The sequence below is a fragment of the Mytilus galloprovincialis genome, chromosome 2, assembly GCF_965363235.1.
Source record: "Mytilus galloprovincialis chromosome 2, xbMytGall1.hap1.1, whole genome shotgun sequence".
Taxonomy (NCBI): domain Eukaryota; kingdom Metazoa; phylum Mollusca; class Bivalvia; order Mytilida; family Mytilidae; genus Mytilus; species Mytilus galloprovincialis.
The window spans coordinates 114,213,417-114,232,160 of record NC_134839.1 but is presented as its reverse complement, the minus strand read 5'-3'; the positions used below and the strand labels follow the sequence as shown (position 1 = coordinate 114,232,160).

The window sequence follows — 18,744 nt, the reverse complement described above, 5'->3', positions numbered from 1 at the left end:
GTTATATCAGCAAAAACTTTAAACTTTCAAAAATAAATTAGATAAATGTTGGGCCAACCAACTATTATTGTATAATTTTGAAGCAGAATATGAAATCTTATCCAGTGGCGGATCCAGAAATTTTCATAAAGTGGGGGCCCACTGTTTGCCTAAGAGGGGGCCCGCTCCAGTCACGCTTTAGTGATTCCCTATATAAGCAACCAATGTTTTTCCCAAAAAAGGGGGGGGGGGGCTAAATCCGTCTGCTTTCCGGAAGTGAGAAACGTACAATTAAATACAACAATGATGAAGAAGAGCAGACTGTAATGGTACAACAGTGCCATCGTTCTGAAGATGCATAGGAATCCATAGGTAAACACAAGTTATGGTCTGGAAACTAGAAAAAATGTTTGTTTTTGGCCCTTTTTGTGCCCCTAACTCCTGAACGACTAACGATTACAGTCATGTTGAATAAGTTGTAGATCCTATCTTGCTGGTCATAATTTTTTTGCCATTTACAGTTTCTATCTATATATTTCAAATTTCAAGATAATAGGCCAAAAAGGGAAATACAATGTCCATAAAGCGCAATAACTACAATAATGAGGTGACTTATGATTTCAACAATGTTGTTTTTCGAGCTTGTCTTGCTTCACATTTTAAACCGGAAAATTCTATTAAAAGATTTGGGGATGTACGGCGGGCGGTTGGACAGGTTCCAAGCAGTGTGTGTTCATAAACATGAAAACGCTTTGACGATTTATTTTCAAAATTTAGATATGTTGTTTCCTGAGATTTAATGGAGGTCACCCTGAACGGACGAATAAACAGATGCACAGACAGAAATAAATTGCTTCGCCAAGCGCAGCTGGATACGACTGCAGAGGTCCAAACCATTGGGGTAAAAATGGACACAATATTCACGCTTGATACGTCTGAATTTGGATAGTAATTAAATATTTGCCACTTAATAGGTTTCTGACACAGAATAACTGTAGTCAAAGAACTTAGAATTGGTTAGATGATTTTGACTTTTTATTCTTTTTTTTTTTTTGCTTTTATGCAATACACTATGCTGTTGCATATTGACCCCAACCCGATAATAACAAAAATTGTATCACCCCCCTTTGTTTTGCAAAAATATATAATATATAAAAAAATCTTTTTAATTTCTAAAATCTGAAAAATTTATCCCCCCTTTTTTTCAAAAAATTCTTTTGCACAAGATATGGTCATAATTTCTATTCAAATTTCCATTGGAGATGCAACCATAATAACATACTTAAATACACCATAAAAGTCTTAAAAGAGAAAATTAATATTCCTTAATCAGCATAAATTTAATCAGTGGCGGATCCAGAACTTTTCCTAGGGGGGCCCGCTCCAGTCATGCTTCAATGATTCCATATATGTTCAACCAATTTTTTTCCACAAGGGGGGGGGGGGGGCCGAAGGCCCCCAGGCCCCCTGGATCTGCCTATGTTAATAGTAACTTCTTTAAAAGTAAATTGACAGCTAATCACCCCAAGACAATACAAAAGTTCTATTATATGATTTTAAAGCAGTGTAAGGGAGGTAATATGTTTGGATTATCTCAATATATTTGGATTACCTCCCTTACACTGCTTTAAAATTGTCTTAATTGTCTATTAGCCAAGAAACCCTTGTTTCCCTCGCCCTCTTTTGCCCCTAATTCCTCAACAGCTAGACCCATAACCCCTAAAGCCAATCCTAACCATCCCTTTGTGGTATAAAAAATTGTGGTATGATTTCAGAGTGATCCATACACTTTTAAACCCAAGTTATTGTCTGGAAACTAGAAAAATGCTTTTGTGGGCCTCTTTTTGGGCCTTAATTACAAAACTGATTGGACCATAACCCCAAAAATTACTCCCAACCTTCCTTCTGTGGTTATTAACATTGTGTTTAAATTTCATAGATTTCTATTTATTTATACTAAAGTTATTGTCAGGAAACCAACTGTCTTCGCTGACAACGACAACGTGCTACCAATTTAAAACCACAAACTCTTTTTTGCGGTCGTATCAAAACATTATGCACTGAAGTGTGGCATAAAAACACAGGCACTTGTTGGATAGTCAATCTTCCTGTGAATAAAAAGAAGATAAGTATGATGTAATTATGAAACTGTATCAGTGTTTATGGACCAAATAACTATAAAAAAGAACTGGTGAAAAGTATGATGAATTTTTGTAACTGTATCAGTTTTTTTATCGACCAAATAACTATAAAAAAGACTGAATATAAAATATGATGAATTTATGTAACTGTATCAGTGTTTTTATCGACCAAGTAACTATAAAAAAGACTGAATATAAAATATGATGAATTTATGCAACTGTATCAGTGTTTATGGACCAAATAACTATAAAAAGACTGAATATAAATATAATTAATTTATGTACCTGTATCAGTTAACTAGGTTTACCATTTAATAGGTTTACCATTTAGTTAAATAGGTTTACCATTTAGTTAAATAGGTTTACCATTAAGTTAAATAGGTTTACCATTAAGTTAACTAGGTTTACCATTTAGTTAAATAGGTTTACCATTTAGTTAACTAGGTTTCCCATTTAGTTAACTAGGTTTACCATTTAGTTAAATAGGTTTACCATTTAGTTAACTAGGTTTACCACCATTTAGTTAAATAGGTTTACCATTTAGTTAACTAGGTTTACCATTTAGTTAACTAGGTTTACCATTTAGTTAAATAGGTTTACCATTTAGTTAAATATTATTTTGTCTCATTATCAATCATACCATATTTTTGTTTCATATTGATCTAAAATATATAGTCTATTCCCTCCATTATATATTTAAAGATACTGAATAATAGGATGTTTAATTTTTTATTAAATAACTGGCTATGGAAATGCAACATGTCACAGAACTGAATTACTCCAGTTGTTTAATTTGTTCAAGTATGTCTAATCCACTACTCCAGTTCAGTATTTGAGCTTTCAGTTGAGGTAATTCTTCCTTTGAAGATTCTGAGGATTCTGGATTTTTCAATTTCTGAATTTTCTTCCATAATCTGAAATTAATTCTTGGACACACATAATCTGTTTCCTTTAATGTTAAAGCTGGACAGAAATCATTAGTTCCATCTCCTATGTAGAAGATATAATCAAAGTTAATTCCTTCTTCTCCTCGCTTTTCTAAATAACTTTGTAAAATATTCCCTTTACATAGATTTATGGTACTCAAGTCACACCAGTCTTGATGGTGATAATATTCTATTTTTAGACATCCAGTATCATCAAAGAAAGCAGGATTTGTGAATACTTTAGTCACCATTTTTTGTAATTGTGTATGCTCTAGAATCATATCTATGAAAACTGAGTTAGAATCAGATATTATTATTATTTCATAACTTTTGTCGTTACAGTATTTTAATAAGTCTGCCATGCCTTCTGTTAACAGAATTTCTTCCATACACTTTCTTATGTCATCTTCTTTTATTCCTGAAAAAAAAAATAGATCAAAAGACTTACCAATAAAATTTATGTAAGGTGACTTGAAGGTACTAAGCTTAAGGAACTATTATAAATAAAATGCCGAAGTATACATAGTACCAAATAGTAAAATACTTAGTTATGTATATATATATAGTTATGGAAACAATTCTGATTATAGATAATTAAATAAATACTAAAAGGAACATTATTAGCATTGGTGAGTCTAGATTACCACAATGCCATCTTTGGGCCTAATGAAGAGAACCTAGATCTATTATAGCTACAGAGCTTTCAAAAGATTTCCTCTTAAGATTTTCTATAAGACTTTTTTGTGGACATAACATTTAATATCTGTACTTTGTTTCTCTTATAAGATCATTGTTTACCATCATATTATAATACAGAGAGTATGTCTGCTAACCCGTACATATTTAAATTTAAAGAATGTCATGCTCCACCGTATATGTAAAGAGGAACTTTTGTAGATTTAAAAAAAATGCTACAGAATGTTAACTTTTCACCAATCTCCCATTTGCTGTTGTTATTTAATTTTAAAGCCCCACCCCAAATCAACTTAAAAACATGGAAAACTGCTTCTCACATACAAATAGTATTCTACATCGACATATAAAAAACATTGAAAAAAGTTTGTATAGACCATAGCACTTCAGCGTGACCATCATCACACATCGACGTTACTATCAACAAGATAGCGTCACAATGCCACCATCGCACTTGAGCGTGATAAAAAACACACTTCAGCATGACCACCATCGCACCTCAGTGTTACTATCAACAAGATAGCGTCACAATGCATCCATTGCACTTCAGCGTGATAAATCAAAGTGCTGGATAGCACATGTGGAAAGATTGGAAGATGAGTTTGAATAATTACATATAAAGGTATGGTGCGGACAAAAGAACATCAATAAAACAGTATTGCTGAAAATTGCATAAACAGCAGGTCTCTAGCAGGAATAAAAGTGCTTTTCCAGTATCAAGATAAAATGAGCTCAAATTAAATAATATGAGTCTCTTTATTTGCACAATTTTATTCAAACTGCAATATAATTTAATCCAAATATAAATGTGGCCTGTTTTGAACATGTTTAAAAAAAAAAAATTGCAAATCAAAAATTCTTCTAGTAAATGTTACCAAATCCTTGTAAGACATATATAAGTTCTAGACCAACAGCTAAGAACTTTAAAGTGTCAACAAAAATAATCATGAAATGTTGTTTTGGGGCATTTTGTTAGTTGAAACATTAAGTTATATGACATTGAAGATTAAGAGTTGTAGAGTGCTTTTTGATCAATTTATAAAGTATTAATTCAGCACAGGGCATTGAAAACAAATTAAAAAAAAACTTATTTTATTGAAATGCTGATTTTTCTTGATAGCAAAAATATATCTTCACTTCTTATAAAAATTCAAATGACTAAAATAGACATAATGATTGATGGGGAATAAATTAATAAAAAATGGTTTGTTATAATTAAAAGTTTTAAAATTTTAAAACTGTTTCCAGCCAATTTCTGATAAAAAAAAAGTGAACTGACCTAAATTGTTGATTTATTACAGATGATTATTGGTTTATCGAGTAAATTATAGGCCTAACTTGAATACCTTTTATATATTCATATTTATATTTCATTTTTTTTTTAAAGATCGTGTTAATCCTTAATTAATCCTTTATCTTTCAGACATAATTTACAGAATAACTTTATGTAATGTAGATCAAAAGTAATAGGCAATAAATAAATCTATTATCCTTATATATCAAGCATCTAATATGCATGATATATACATTTGTGTATTCAATTATGAGGTCAAATATTTGTGTATTGAAATGTATATTGGGTCTGTATAATTATGTAACACTGATGTTGATAAGTAATGTGGTCAATTTGATTGACAGTTTAGGAGGTAGGCCATTGTAATTTAAGGTCCACCTTGTCCCTGATTGTTTGGTGATAATGACAGTTGTCAATCATACTAGTATTATATCAATACTCAATTACCTAATCAAAATGCTTTAAAAAAGCCTGCACATCAACACACCTTAATTACATACATTCTTGAATGTACTGCTCCATAAATATACCCATTTTTTACAGTTTATATGTGTATTATGTGCACATACATGAGAACTAAGGGAACTATATTTCAGTGTGAATACATGCAGAAATAGTAGCTAACCTGTTGTGTTGTTAGGGAGGCCAGTACCTAAGGAAAGATTTAGAACAAGTTCCAATCTTTCCAAAAACGCACTTCAGCATCAAACCATCACACCTCAGCGTGACCATCGTGATTCGGAGTACCATCGCAGTTCAGAGTCCTTCATATATAACTGGCATTAATTGTGATAAGTATAATTATGTTCATGATATAAATCAAATAAGAACATACCAATATCATATAAATATTGAAAAATAGATCCCATGTACTCTGTCCATCCTGTTGAACTATACAGAGCCTCAATGTGATCAGGGAGTTTCCCATCTGGTGCTAATCTCTTCACCCATAAATCACTGTTTTCATCTATAAGGGTATGATCAAAGTCAATTGCAAGCAACATTTTTCTTGAATTTTCCATCTAAAAATAAATTAAATTAATAATTTTAAACATGTTAAATATGTGCAGTGAATGAGTATTTTAACCTTAAGTATACGGATTTGTAAGGCCACAATTAAAAATATTTTGGTTTGCCCAAACCCTACCTAAAGTTGAGACAGTGGGTGGGTAGGTAGGTAGGCATTTTCATTCTTTTTTTCTTTTTTTTTAAGAAATTGAAGTATCAGATGTTTATTAGTCATCATGCTTATCTGATTAAAAAAAAACTTCAAATCAGGACAATAAAAGAATTTGAGTAGGCAGCTTTTTTCTGGGTAGGTAGGGTTTGGGAAAACAAACCTATTCTTTTTTATGGCCTAATGTTTATTGTATAGATTTGATATGGGGAAGTGTTATAGGAGCAGTGTTTAGGACATTCTTGTTTGATGAAAAAACATTTATAGAGGTTTACATTAATTGTTAATTATGATGAATAAATTGAAATGGTCACTGTTAGTATCAGAAATAGTGTTGTCATATAACAATATGAGTAAGTTTAGAACAGAAATGAGGGGTAGAGTTGTACAAGAAGGTTACAGCAAGCTAAATTTAAGCACATAAATATGTTATGTTCCTTTGAACATTGTAAACTAAGAACATATATACAAATGTATTATACTGTATACAATTTTACAAGAAGTATTTTACAAATTAAAATGTTAACTTTAATTGTTAAAATGTATGTCTGGATCTCTTAACTTAAAGTTCATGATGTGGTTAACGAAAAATTTAAATGTCAATCCAACAACTCCAAGAGAACTTTTAAGAATGCAAATGTATTAATATCTGTTTGATAAGTCTAATTTCGGTGTCTGCATATATTATACTTGGTATATATAGTTGTCATGGAAACTTCTATAGCTAGAACATTGTAAAAAGGAAACTCTTAGAAAACTGAAGAAGGGAAACTTCTAGAATACTACATGTACATAAGTTTAAATTATACATTGTAGATCATTCCAGAATTTATATCGTGTTTGTTCCTGAAACAGTTATATTAAAACTGATTTTAAACATTAATAACATTATTTTGTAAACAACTACAAATGTAGTGGTTACAGAGAAGTGCGATGGTTTATACAAACTTTTTTCAATATTTTTTTTATGTACATGTATATAATTCTATATAAATCTTTTCTTAAATTCTTATTCTCTTATAATTGTTACGAATTTACTGTTTAAGAATATAATAATAGTTCTACAGTTATATATTTTCCGATATCTCTATTAGTTTCCCATATCATCTTTTTATCGTTGAAAACTGTATCTAAAATCACCCCTTTATCCTTGGTTGCTATCAGACGCTTTACCTGTACAGTTGTTGCTAGGGTGCTCTCTTCGAGGTCCGCGTTAGAAGTATAAATAGTAGGTAGCTATTCAGTGTAAATTGTCATTCTTATCGGAGACGTTGATAGAAGAAGACTAGAAAGGTAGGACCGTTAATGTTTGAAGACGAGAAGCAGGATTTGTCAAACAAAGTGGAGTGTTTGAAACCTGTTGAGAAAATATAAATAGTTTCGGTTCCGTAGAAGTTGTATAAACAGGGTTAGTGCTAAGGTTTTGCGTTCCACATCTCTCACTATTGCAGTGAGTGTTTGCTGTTAAACCATACCTTAGTGCTACCCTGTCCAACAGTTATATAAATATATTTTAATAAAGTTCATACGTCGAAAGTTTACAACAGTTTGAATAGTTTCCATACATTCGTTTTATTCAGGTTTCAGCCCGTTGATACATTTCGGTTTCAGACCAGTTCCAAACATTTAGGTCTCAGACTAGTTCCAAACATTTAGGTTTCAGACCAGTTCCAAACATTTAGGTTTCAGACCAGTTCCAAACCGTCAGACCAGTTTCATACATTTAGGTTTCAGACCCGTTCCATACATTTATGTTTCAGACCAGTTTCATACATTTATGTTTCAAACCAGTTCGATACATTTAGGTTTCAGACTATAGTTTCAAACTGTTGGTTTTAAACAGTATTAGACTGAAAGTGTTTTTAAACAGTTTTCAATTCAACAAGTTCGGGTTAGGTTGATAGGTGTTGAAATTCGTTTTATGTAGTATAGTATTTGTTTCATATTTGATAGTGATAGTGTAAACTTTTTATTGACTTTAGAACTTTTGAATTGCTTTTCAAATCCCAGGAAACTGGTACGAACCCGAGGATAAAAATATCTAAACGTCCCCGCCCGGTTACACGTTACAAATGGTGGCTTAGCGGTGGGATTTGTCTAGCATTTCTCAAGCGTATTTTGTATATATATATATAAATTGTATGTTATCATGAATTCAAATAGGAAAGATAGTGTTTTATATGATCCTGACATAAGTTTAACTGAGGAACAGTTAAGTCAGGAAATAGATATTTTAACTGCCGAATTAGAAAAATATCGGCATGTTAAAGACAGATCAATTTCCCATGTTGATACACCCCGAACAGTGTTTAGACATAGTGATTCGGGGATAGGTTCAGTCAGGCGTTCCGAACAATTGTCAAAACAAACAAACTCTCCGATTTATGAAAAAAATGTAAGTAGTAGTGTAAATGGAGGCGGTTTAGGAGCCCGACCTAGATCTTCAGTCAGGTTTGAAACATCAACACCTGCTACAGAAAAACATTTTATTGAACAATTACAATTCCCAATTAATGACAAATTTGTCACAAAAAGAGCAAGTAAAACTGGTTTAACTCGTGATACCGAGTTTTGTGAAGATAAACAATCCTATGCTTCGGATGGATACAAAAATAAAAACATAGTTAAAACTGCTACCTATGATGGGAAAGGTCCTTGGCTTGACTTTAGGTCACATTTTGATGCCTGTTCCCAAATTAATAACTGGACAGACAAAGAGAAAGGTCTGTATTTGGCCGTTTCTCTCAGGGGTCAGGCTCAAGGTGTTTTGGGAAACTTAACCCAGGAGTCTAGACAAGATTTCAAAGAATTGGTTAAGGCATTAGAAGAGCGTTTTTCTCCGTCTAACCAAACGGAGCTGTACAGAACTCAGCTCAGAGAGAGACACCAGAGAGCTGTAGAGACGTTGCCTGAGTTGGGCCAAGACATAAGAAGGTTAACTAACCTTGCATATGCAACTGCACCAAACGAAGTGCGGGAGACATTGGCAAAAGAACAGTTCATAGACTCGTTAATAGATTCGGATATGAGGCTTCGAATAAAGCAGGCAAGACCTACTGATTTAAATGACGCTATCAGACATGCAGTTGAGCTTGAGGCTTTTAACAAAGCTGAAAGCAAAAGGATTGAAGGTCAGGGATATTTAAGAACTGCGTCTGAAAATAGACACAGTGCTGACAACATGACAAGTCAGCTTTTGAAAACAATGTCAGAGACATTAATAGAGTTGCAAAAAGAAATGAGAGACTTGAAACAAAACAATAAAGGTAGGAAGCAGGGTGGTGCCCCGCAGCCCTTTCCATTTAGGTGCTATGCTTGTGATGAGGTAGGCCACAGAGCTTTTGACTGTCCTACTTATCCAAACTTTCAATATAATTATCAGCAACCTAGGTATCAGACCAAACCTAAAACAAGGTATACTAACCAAAACTATGAAAATTTAGATTTGACACCGGGAAAAGTGGGGGTCCATAAACTATCTCCTGATGCAGGTATGTTCTTGAAAGCAAAAGTAAACGGAATTGTCACAGACTTGTTAATAGATACCGGGGCCACAGTTACAGTTATCTCCACTAAAATGTTTCAGAAAATGTCAAATATGCCACGTATAATTCCAACTGAAAGGGATATAATTACAGCTAATGGAGATTCCTTGCATGTGTCAGGCAAAACTGAACTTGAAATTGAAACTGACAAGTTCAAATGTACAAACACGGCCATAGTTGCTGACATTAATGTAGACTGTATACTAGGGTTAGACTTCTTGAGGACACAAGAAGCTAACATAAATATATCTAAGGGGACTCTAACTATCAAGGGACACGAAGTTAGATTTTATGTCCAAGGTCACATAGGCTGTTATAGAGTTGCAGTATCAGAAACTGTTAATATTCCCCCTAGAAGTGAGATTGTTGTGAATGGAGCTATAACTGATGACGTTCCTGACTCATTTGAAGTAGGGATTGTTGAACCTGCCGATGACTATAAAAGAACTGATAAAGCAATAGTAGGTAGGGCTCTTGTTGCAAAAAGTAAAAACATTCCGCTTCGACTTATGAATTTGTCTTCACAGATTCAAACTTTGTACGGCGGAACGATCATTGCTAAAGTAAGTCCGGTTGACAAAATTTCAGAACCTAATTTTGATTTAAATCAAACATCAGAAACCCCTGTCCCTTCACATTTAACAGATTTATACAATGAAACGGCACAGGATTTAACTAAGGTCGAGGCTGCAAAAGTTAGAAAACTTTTACAAAAGTTTTCACACATATTTGCCAAACATGACGCAGACTTCGGAAGGACAAATATTGTGAAACATAGTATTGAGGTTCAAAATGCTAAGCCCACAAGAGAACCTCCCAGAAGAGTTCCATATCATCTTCAGGGGGAGTATGATCAGGCTATAAATGATATGCTAGATAAAAATGTGATAGAACCGTCAACAAGTCCTTGGGCATCAGGGGTGGTACTTGTTCAGAAAAAGGATGGATCGACACGCTTCTGTGTTGACTATCGTAGATTAAATAAAGTTTCCACCAAAGATGCATATCCTCTTCCCAGGATTGATGATTCATTGAATCAGTTGTCCGGAGCAAAGTGGTTCAGTACTATTGATATGTGTTCTGGATACTGGCAAGTAGAAGTCGAGGGTAATGACCGTCCTAAAACCGCTTTTGCGACACGGAAAGGACTATTTCAGTTCCAAGTGATGCCGTTTGGACTTTGCAACGCCCCAGCCACTTTTGAACGATTGATGGAAACCGTACTAGCAGGTTTGCAATGGGAGGTTTGTTTAATATATTTAGACGATGTAATTATTTTCGGAAAAACCTTTGATGAAATGTTAACAAACCTTAGTTCAGTTTTTGAAAGACTCTCAACTGCAAATCTAATACTCAAACCAAGAAAATGTAAACTGTTTGCAAAACAGGTAAAATACTTAGGTCACATTGTTGCAGAAAACGGTATCTCAACTGACCCAAAGAAAATTGAGGTTGTCAAAAACTGGCCAGAACCAACAACTGTTACAGAGTTGAGATCATTCATAGGTTTTTGCAGCTACTACCGCCGGTTTATAGAAAACTTTGGTAGCATAGCAAAACCTTTACACAGCCTTACACAAAAGGGTAAGACATTTGCTTGGACAGATGAATGTCAATGTTCGTTTGACAAATTGAAACGGTTCTTGACTAGTGCACCAGTGTTGGCACATCCAGATTTCAAGCAACCTTTCATTCTAGATACTGATGCAAGCGCATACAGTATTGGAGCAGTTCTTTCGCAAATACAACATGGACACGAAAGAGTTATTGCTTTTGCAAGCAGAAGTCTCACAAAAAGTGAGAGGAGATACTGCGTTACAAGAAAAGAACTGTTGGCAGCTGTTTGCTTTACACAGTACTTCAAACATTATCTGCTTGGCAGGAAATTCACAATACGAACGGACCATAGCTCTTTGAAATGGCTCATTAACTTTAAGAATCCTGAAGGGCAGATGGCAAGATGGCTTGAGGTGTTATTTTCCTTTGATATGGAGATACAACACAGAGCTGGTCGTAAACATAACAATGCAGACCCTTTGAGTCGTTTGCCATGCAAACAATGTACACATTGTGAAAATCAAGACGACGATGCTAATGTCATATGCCTTATATCAGGAAATCAAATATCACACGGTGATGTTGAAGACAATTTAAGCATGAAAGATGCACAACGTGCTGATTCTGATATACAAGAAATTAAGACTTGGCTTGAAACTGACAGAAAACCAAGTTTTGAAGAAGTATCAGGCAAGAGCTACGCTGTTCAGTATCTGTACAGTCAACTGAGTAAATTAACACTCAATGATGGTTTACTATGTAGGAAATGGACAATGTATGAATGTTACATTTCCTATTTACAAGCTATTGTACCCCTAAAACAAAGACGGAAGGTGTTACATTTTTGTCATGACACTAAAACATCTGGTCACTTAGGAGTTAGAAAGACTCTTAGTAAAATTAGACAACATTTTTATTGGCCAGACATGCAAAATGACGTAAGACGATACATTGCTGGATGTGAAATATGTTGGAAGCGAAAACATCCAATTAAAAAGAAGCAGGCTCCAATGCAGTTAGTCAAAACGGGTGTTCCAATGCAAAGAATTGCAACAGACATTTTGGGCGAGCTTCCCGAAACAGAAAATGGCAATAAGTATATACTAGTTGTCTCAGACTATTTTACAAAATGGACGGAAGCTTTTCCAATGCCCAACATGGAAGCACAAACTGTTGCAAAAATCATTGTTGAAGAGGTTGTTACTAGATTTGGAGTTCCCCATTACATACACTCTGATCAAGGGAGGCAGTATGAAAGTAAATTGTTTCAAGAAATGTGCAGACATTTAGGAATTACAAAGACTCGAACCACTCCATATCATCCCCAGTCGGATGGTATGGTAGAACGGTTCAACCAAACATTAGAAAACATGCTCAGCGCTTATGTATCAGACAATCATAGGGACTGGGACAAACAGCTCCCGTACGTAATGATGGCCTACCGATCAACAGAGCATGAGACAACTGGGATGAGCCCAAACATGCTCATGTTAGGTAGGGAAAGTGTAACTCCATTAGACTTGATATATTGCATGCCACCAGCTATAAAACCAACCCCTTCAAACATATGGGTATGGGAACTTCGCGAAAGACTAGAGGACGCACATGCCTTAGTGCGCAAACACTCCGACGGTGCGGCAGTCAGACAAAAGACCTATCACGACCGCCGGACGTCATGGGAACGGTTTGAAAAAGATGATAAGATATATGTCTACTTTCCACAAAAGAAGAAAGGTTGTACACCTAAATTTACTTCTTTCTGGAGAGGGCCCTTTCAGATCTTAGGAAAAGTGTCTGAAGTTTTATACCAAGTGGACTGTGGTAGGAATAATCAATCACAAATAGTTCATTGTGATAGACTTAGGAAAAAGGTTGCACAATCAATGAGAGGAGAGGATTCATGCGATGCAAGTGAGGCACATGAACCAGACATAATTGAAGTTGAAAATGTTGAGGAGGTTGAGGAGTTGGTACAGGAGTCGTGTCGACCAAAACGAAATATAAGACCTCCAGCTAGATTTAATGATTTTGTTGTACAAAGTGTTATATAAAAGTCTTTATTCATATGTTTATATGTAAAAACAAAAACAAACAAAAAACAAAAAAAACAAAAAAAACAAAAAAAAAAAACAAAAAAATAAATAGTAACCATATGCAACTAAATATGTTTATGTATTGTTAGATTAACAATTAAGTTTCATTCTTGTTTCAGTACAAAATGCCTCTTACTAAAGTTACAGCAAGGAAGACAAAAGAAGTTAGTTTGGTGTCGCCTTGTATCCTCTGTCAAAAGGAGTTTGGCAGCGAGGAGGATTTGAAGACCCATTTACTTCTCTGTGTTAAAGAAAAATCGGAAATAAGATGTGAAGATTGTGGAACCATCTTTAAAAAGCATGAATATATGAAAAGGCACATGAAAAACATTCACGGTGTAGAGACTGGGAAAAGGAGTTACAAAGTTATTGAAAAGAAAGCTGATGTTTCACAAGATGATCTGGATCAGTATGATCCAGGGAACCTGATAGATGATATTTCAGATAACAGTAGCAGTGCAGTATTAGATACTTCAGATGATTCAGATAGCGATGAGCAGGATTCTGAACGAAAAGCAGGCTATATTGGTGAAGTTACAGACAGACCAGTTAAAAATATTTATGAAGAAGACACATCACAAAAGAAAGAAGAAAAGAAGGTTCATACACCAGAGGATCAACAGAGTGACCCTACAGTAAGGAAAAGGTGTGCCCCATTACCAGTCTCGGCACCAGCAAAACGAAAGTCTCAGTTCTGCATACGTGTAGACAATGTTGATAAAGAAGCGAGTGGAGAAATGACACATCAGAAAACACAAAAGTGTGTTACAAAAGAACAGGCCACACAAACAAATGTAGCCAAAGAAAGGAAAATGGTGAAGATTGTAACAAAATATGTTGAGAACGGTCACCAGATAGAAAAGGTTGAGGAGCATGAGACAGTTTGGATGGTTTGAGAAATTGATATCTGTTTATTGATGCAGGAAGCATCATATATATTAAAACTGTATCATAAAACATGTTTTTTTATTGCTGTTGTTTATAAATGTATATGTCCGTCCGTCGGATGGGGACGTTAAATCCGAGGTCCCGTGTTCAGGAAGTACCACGTCCTGTGCACGTTAAAGAACCCTTTACAACAACTCTTTGAGGGGTCCGTAAGTGGCCTGTTGTGAGGCAAAATTGTTTAAGCCGGTTTTTTTTGACAACACGTCTTTTCAAGTGGTATTCCAAATATAATTTTTGAAACGGTTATATCTGGTCAAAATTTAATTTAAGTTCAGTATTCAGTTACTTGTACAAATGTGAATTAAAGTAGGATATTTTGAAAATAGAACCTTAACAAACAAAACAGAAAGAACATGCTAGTTGAAAGAGGCTGACAGGAACCCCGGAACTGTGAGTAGGCTAAGGTACCCCTAGGTCTGACGCTTGTCGACAGATTGTTGTAGGAAAGCCATTAGTTGGTTATCATGGTATAACTCTCGGTGTACAAACAGTTGCTGGGAGAGATATTCTGCGGAATGAGTGGATACATTGAGGTTTAAAGTAGGACCTTGTTATGGTGTCAGCTAGTGTTAACGAGAACGGTTTTGATGTGTTTTGATTTACTCAGTACAAAATTGTAAACTCATGCGAGGACGCATGAAATCGGAGGCGTGGGTAGTGTTACGAATTTACTGTTTAAGAATATAATAATAGTTCTACAGTTATATATTTTCCGATATCTCTATTAGTTTCCCATATCATCTTTTTATCGTTGAAAACTGTATCTAAAATCACCCCTTTATCCTTGGTTGCTATCAGACGCTTTACCTGTACAGTTGTTGCTAGGGTGCTCTCTTCGAGGTCCGCGTTAGAAGTATAAATAGTAGGTAGCTATTCAGTGTAAATTGTCATTCTTATCGGAGACGTTGATAGAAGAAGACTAGAAAGGTAGGACCGTTAATGTTTGAAGACGAGAAGCAGGATTTGTCAAACAAAGTGGAGTGTTTGAAACCTGTTGAGAAAATATAAATAGTTTCGGTTCCGTAGAAGTTGTATAAACAGGGTTAGTGCTAAGGTTTTGCGTTCCACATCTCTCACTATTGCAGTGAGTGTTTGCTGTTAAACCATACCTTAGTGCTACCCTGTCCAACAGTTATATAAATATATTTTAATAAAGTTCATACGTCGAAAGTTTACAACAGTTTGAATAGTTTCCATACATTCGTTTTATTCAGGTTTCAGCCCGTTGATACATTTCGGTTTCAGACCAGTTCCAAACATTTAGGTCTCAGACTAGTTCCAAACATTTAGGTTTCAGACCAGTTCCAAACATTTAGGTTTCAGACCAGTTCCAAACCGTCAGACCAGTTTCATACATTTAGGTTTCAGACCCGTTCCATACATTTATGTTTCAGACCAGTTTCATACATTTATGTTTCAAACCAGTTCGATACATTTAGGTTTCAGACTATAGTTTCAAACTGTTGGTTTTAAACAGTATTAGACTGAAAGTGTTTTTAAACAGTTTTCAATTCAACAAGTTCGGGTTAGGTTGATAGGTGTTGAAATTCGTTTTATGTAGTATAGTATTTGTTTCATATTTGATAGTGATAGTGTAAACTTTTTATTGACTTTAGAACTTTTGAATTGCTTTTCAAATCCCAGGAAACTGGTACGAACCCGAGGATAAAAATATCTAAACGTCCCCGCCCGGTTACACGTTACATAATGCTGTTTAAACTTTCCTGAAATTCCAACTTAACTGCTGATTATTTTGTGAAGAAACAACATAAATAACTACCTGTGTAGAGTTAAAACAACACACTTGTTAAGTACGGTGCAGACCGGTGAAACCGTGAACCTAAGATTTTTGACTTCAATTCATTCAACTGATAAAACCAATTATTGGATAATATTGTGTGAATACATTCGTAACAAACTTTTATTTCATAAAATTAAAAGTTTGTAGGGTTTCACCCTCAAGATTTTGTGTAATCTTTGTCCAAAATTGGGGAAACCCCTGTTCTGAGAATTCCTCCAATGTCCGGTGATTTTGTGCATGCCTACCAAAAAGAATTTATTTTGAATAGAGGAAAGATTAGCTGCTACAAAAGGTAGCTAAATTCAAATTAAGCACACTGCCAAGGATGCAGAGCAAAAATTATTTCAATCTGATAAAAATTTGACTTAAGTAAAACAAATTTTATCTGATTTTGTATTTTTTTTAATGGACATTGGCCAAATATTGTAAATCACGGGATTGCAGTTATTATTTCGATCTGGAACTTATCAATTTTACTCTTTTTTATCCCTTCAGAATGTTAAAACAATAACAAGAACAATTTTATTTGCGTTACCTTGTTGATATAATGAAATCAGCTTCTGCACGTATCACTGGCCGCGGGGACTCCACTGTGTGTAAATTGATATGAGGACCAAGTCCCCAATAACAGTAGAAAATTTAAAAAAAAAAAAAAAAAATCAGGAAAATTTTCCCGATATTTTCATTGTACTAATGAACTCAAAATCGTTCAATTTTTGTCAAGCCTGCAACTTTTGTTGCAGAAAGCTCGACATAGGGATAGTGATCCGGCGGCGGCGTTAGCTCACTTCTTAAAAGCTTTATATTTTAGAAGGTGGAAGACTTGGATGCTTCATACTTTGTATATAGATGCTTCATGTTACGAAGTTTCCATCAGTCACATGTTCAATGTCCTTGACTTCATTTTCATGGTTCAGTGACCACTTGAAAAAAAAGTTCAAATTTTTTGTAATGTTGAATTCTCTCTTATTATAGGTAATAGGATAACTATATTTGATATGTGCGTACCTTGCAAGGTCCTCATGTCTGTCAGACAGTTTTCACTTGACCTCGACCTCACTTCATGGATCAGTGAACAAGGTTAAGTTTTGGTGGTCAAGTCCATATCTCAGATACTATAAGCAATATGGCTAGTATATTCGGTGTATGGAAGGACTGTAAGGTGTACATGTCCAACTGGCAGGTGTCATCTGACCTTGACCTCATTTTCATGGTTCAGTGGTTATAGTTAAATTTTTGTGTTTTGGTCTGTTTTTCTCATACTATATGCAATAGGTCTACTATATTTGTTGTATGGAATGATTGTAATGTGTACATGTCTAGCGGGCAGATGTCATGTGACCTTGACCTCATTTTCATGGTTCAGTGGTCAAAGTTAAGTTTTTGAGTTTTGGTCTTTTTATCTAATACTGGGTGTATGGAAATATTTTATGATCTTAATGTCAGTCGCACAGGTTTTATTTGACCGTGACCTCATTTTCACGGTTCATTGCACAGTGTTAAGTTTTTGTGTTTTGGTCTATTTTTCTTAAACTATAAGTAATGGGTCAACTATATATGTTGTATAGAAGCATTGTTAGCTGTACATGTCTGCCTGGCATGGTTCATCTGACATTGACCTTATTTTCAAGGTTCATTGGTCTTTGTTTAGTTATCTTAGTTAATGTTAAGTTTATGTGACAGTTGTAATAAAGCTTAGCTTTTTACTATCAACATAATATCAATGATTAGTATAGAAGGCGAGACATTTCAGCGTGTCCACTCTTGTTTTTTTTGTTGCGTTTTTGAATTTCCGGATCTGCGCAGAAATCTACTTCCGTTTTCGTTCTTGTATGCATGAGACTTTGAATAAAATGTATATTTATCAGTTTAAGATAGGAACTCAATACTAGTCTAATTCATTTTTAAAAATTGTTTGTAATAAAAAAAAACATTACCTGATGACAGCATTTCTTTGTTTACATTGAATATGACGTCATAACTTAAATAACGTCACAACTAAAATCCCTAACAACAGAACCAAAATCGGAAACGCTACGTTCTTTGTTTACATTGAAGATGACGTCATAACATCACAACTAAATCCCTAACAACAGAACCAAAATCGGAAACGTTACGGTATTTCTGTTTCTCTTTTTAACATGTTTGATTTATAAAAAAAAATCAGACTTCGTCCCCATTCACAGGTTATGTCTGCCTCATATTAAAAGTAAACATGTCATAGAAAGTTGAGAAAACTTCAAACAATTAGCTCATGTATTTTAACTGCTTGATGATTTTTAACTATGTAATGAATAGACCCCAATTTTGTTTTTAGAAAGACGGTATACATATTTAGAATTATTTATAAAAAAATATATATCAAATGTTATTATAGATGCCGAATTGACTTTTGATAGGTGCCGATTTGACCAGTGACCAGCTGCAGATTTTACTAAGTGCCGATTTGACTTTTTCTGTGGGTGTCGATTTTACTTGTTACCCCTAACATTATATAAATTGCCTAGTATGTAGGTCGTTTGTTTATACCTCAGTTACAAATCTTTCTAGATACTCCGAAATCTTCAATCCGGAAGTTTAAATGTTTTTG

General features: G+C 34.5%; 1 protein-coding gene across 1 annotated transcript; it reads right to left on the bottom strand.

Moving 5' to 3' along the window:
- Window positions 1-2,833: 2,833 nt before the first annotated feature.
- Window positions 2,834-18,743, bottom strand: LOC143065475 (pyridoxal phosphate phosphatase PHOSPHO2-like). The gene is made up of 3 exons (XM_076239054.1): window positions 18,684-18,743; window positions 5,869-6,055; window positions 2,834-3,464 (listed from the first exon to the last, which is right to left on the bottom strand). The coding sequence occupies exons 2-3, from the start codon at window positions 6,053-6,055 to the stop codon at window positions 2,896-2,898; spliced, it is 756 nt and encodes a 251-aa protein (XP_076095169.1). The 5' UTR covers window positions 18,684-18,743; the 3' UTR covers window positions 2,834-2,895.
- Between the last annotated feature and the right edge of the window lies 1 nt (window position 18,744).

Coding starts and splice junctions, on each gene's coding strand:
- LOC143065475 (XM_076239054.1), bottom strand. CDS start 6,055: ATGGAAAATTCAAGAAAAATGTTGCTTGCAATTGACTTTGATCATACC. Junction 3,465..5,868: donor TCAATATTTATATGATATTG/GTATGTTCTTAT, acceptor TTTTTTTTTCAG/GAATAAAAGAAGATGACATA.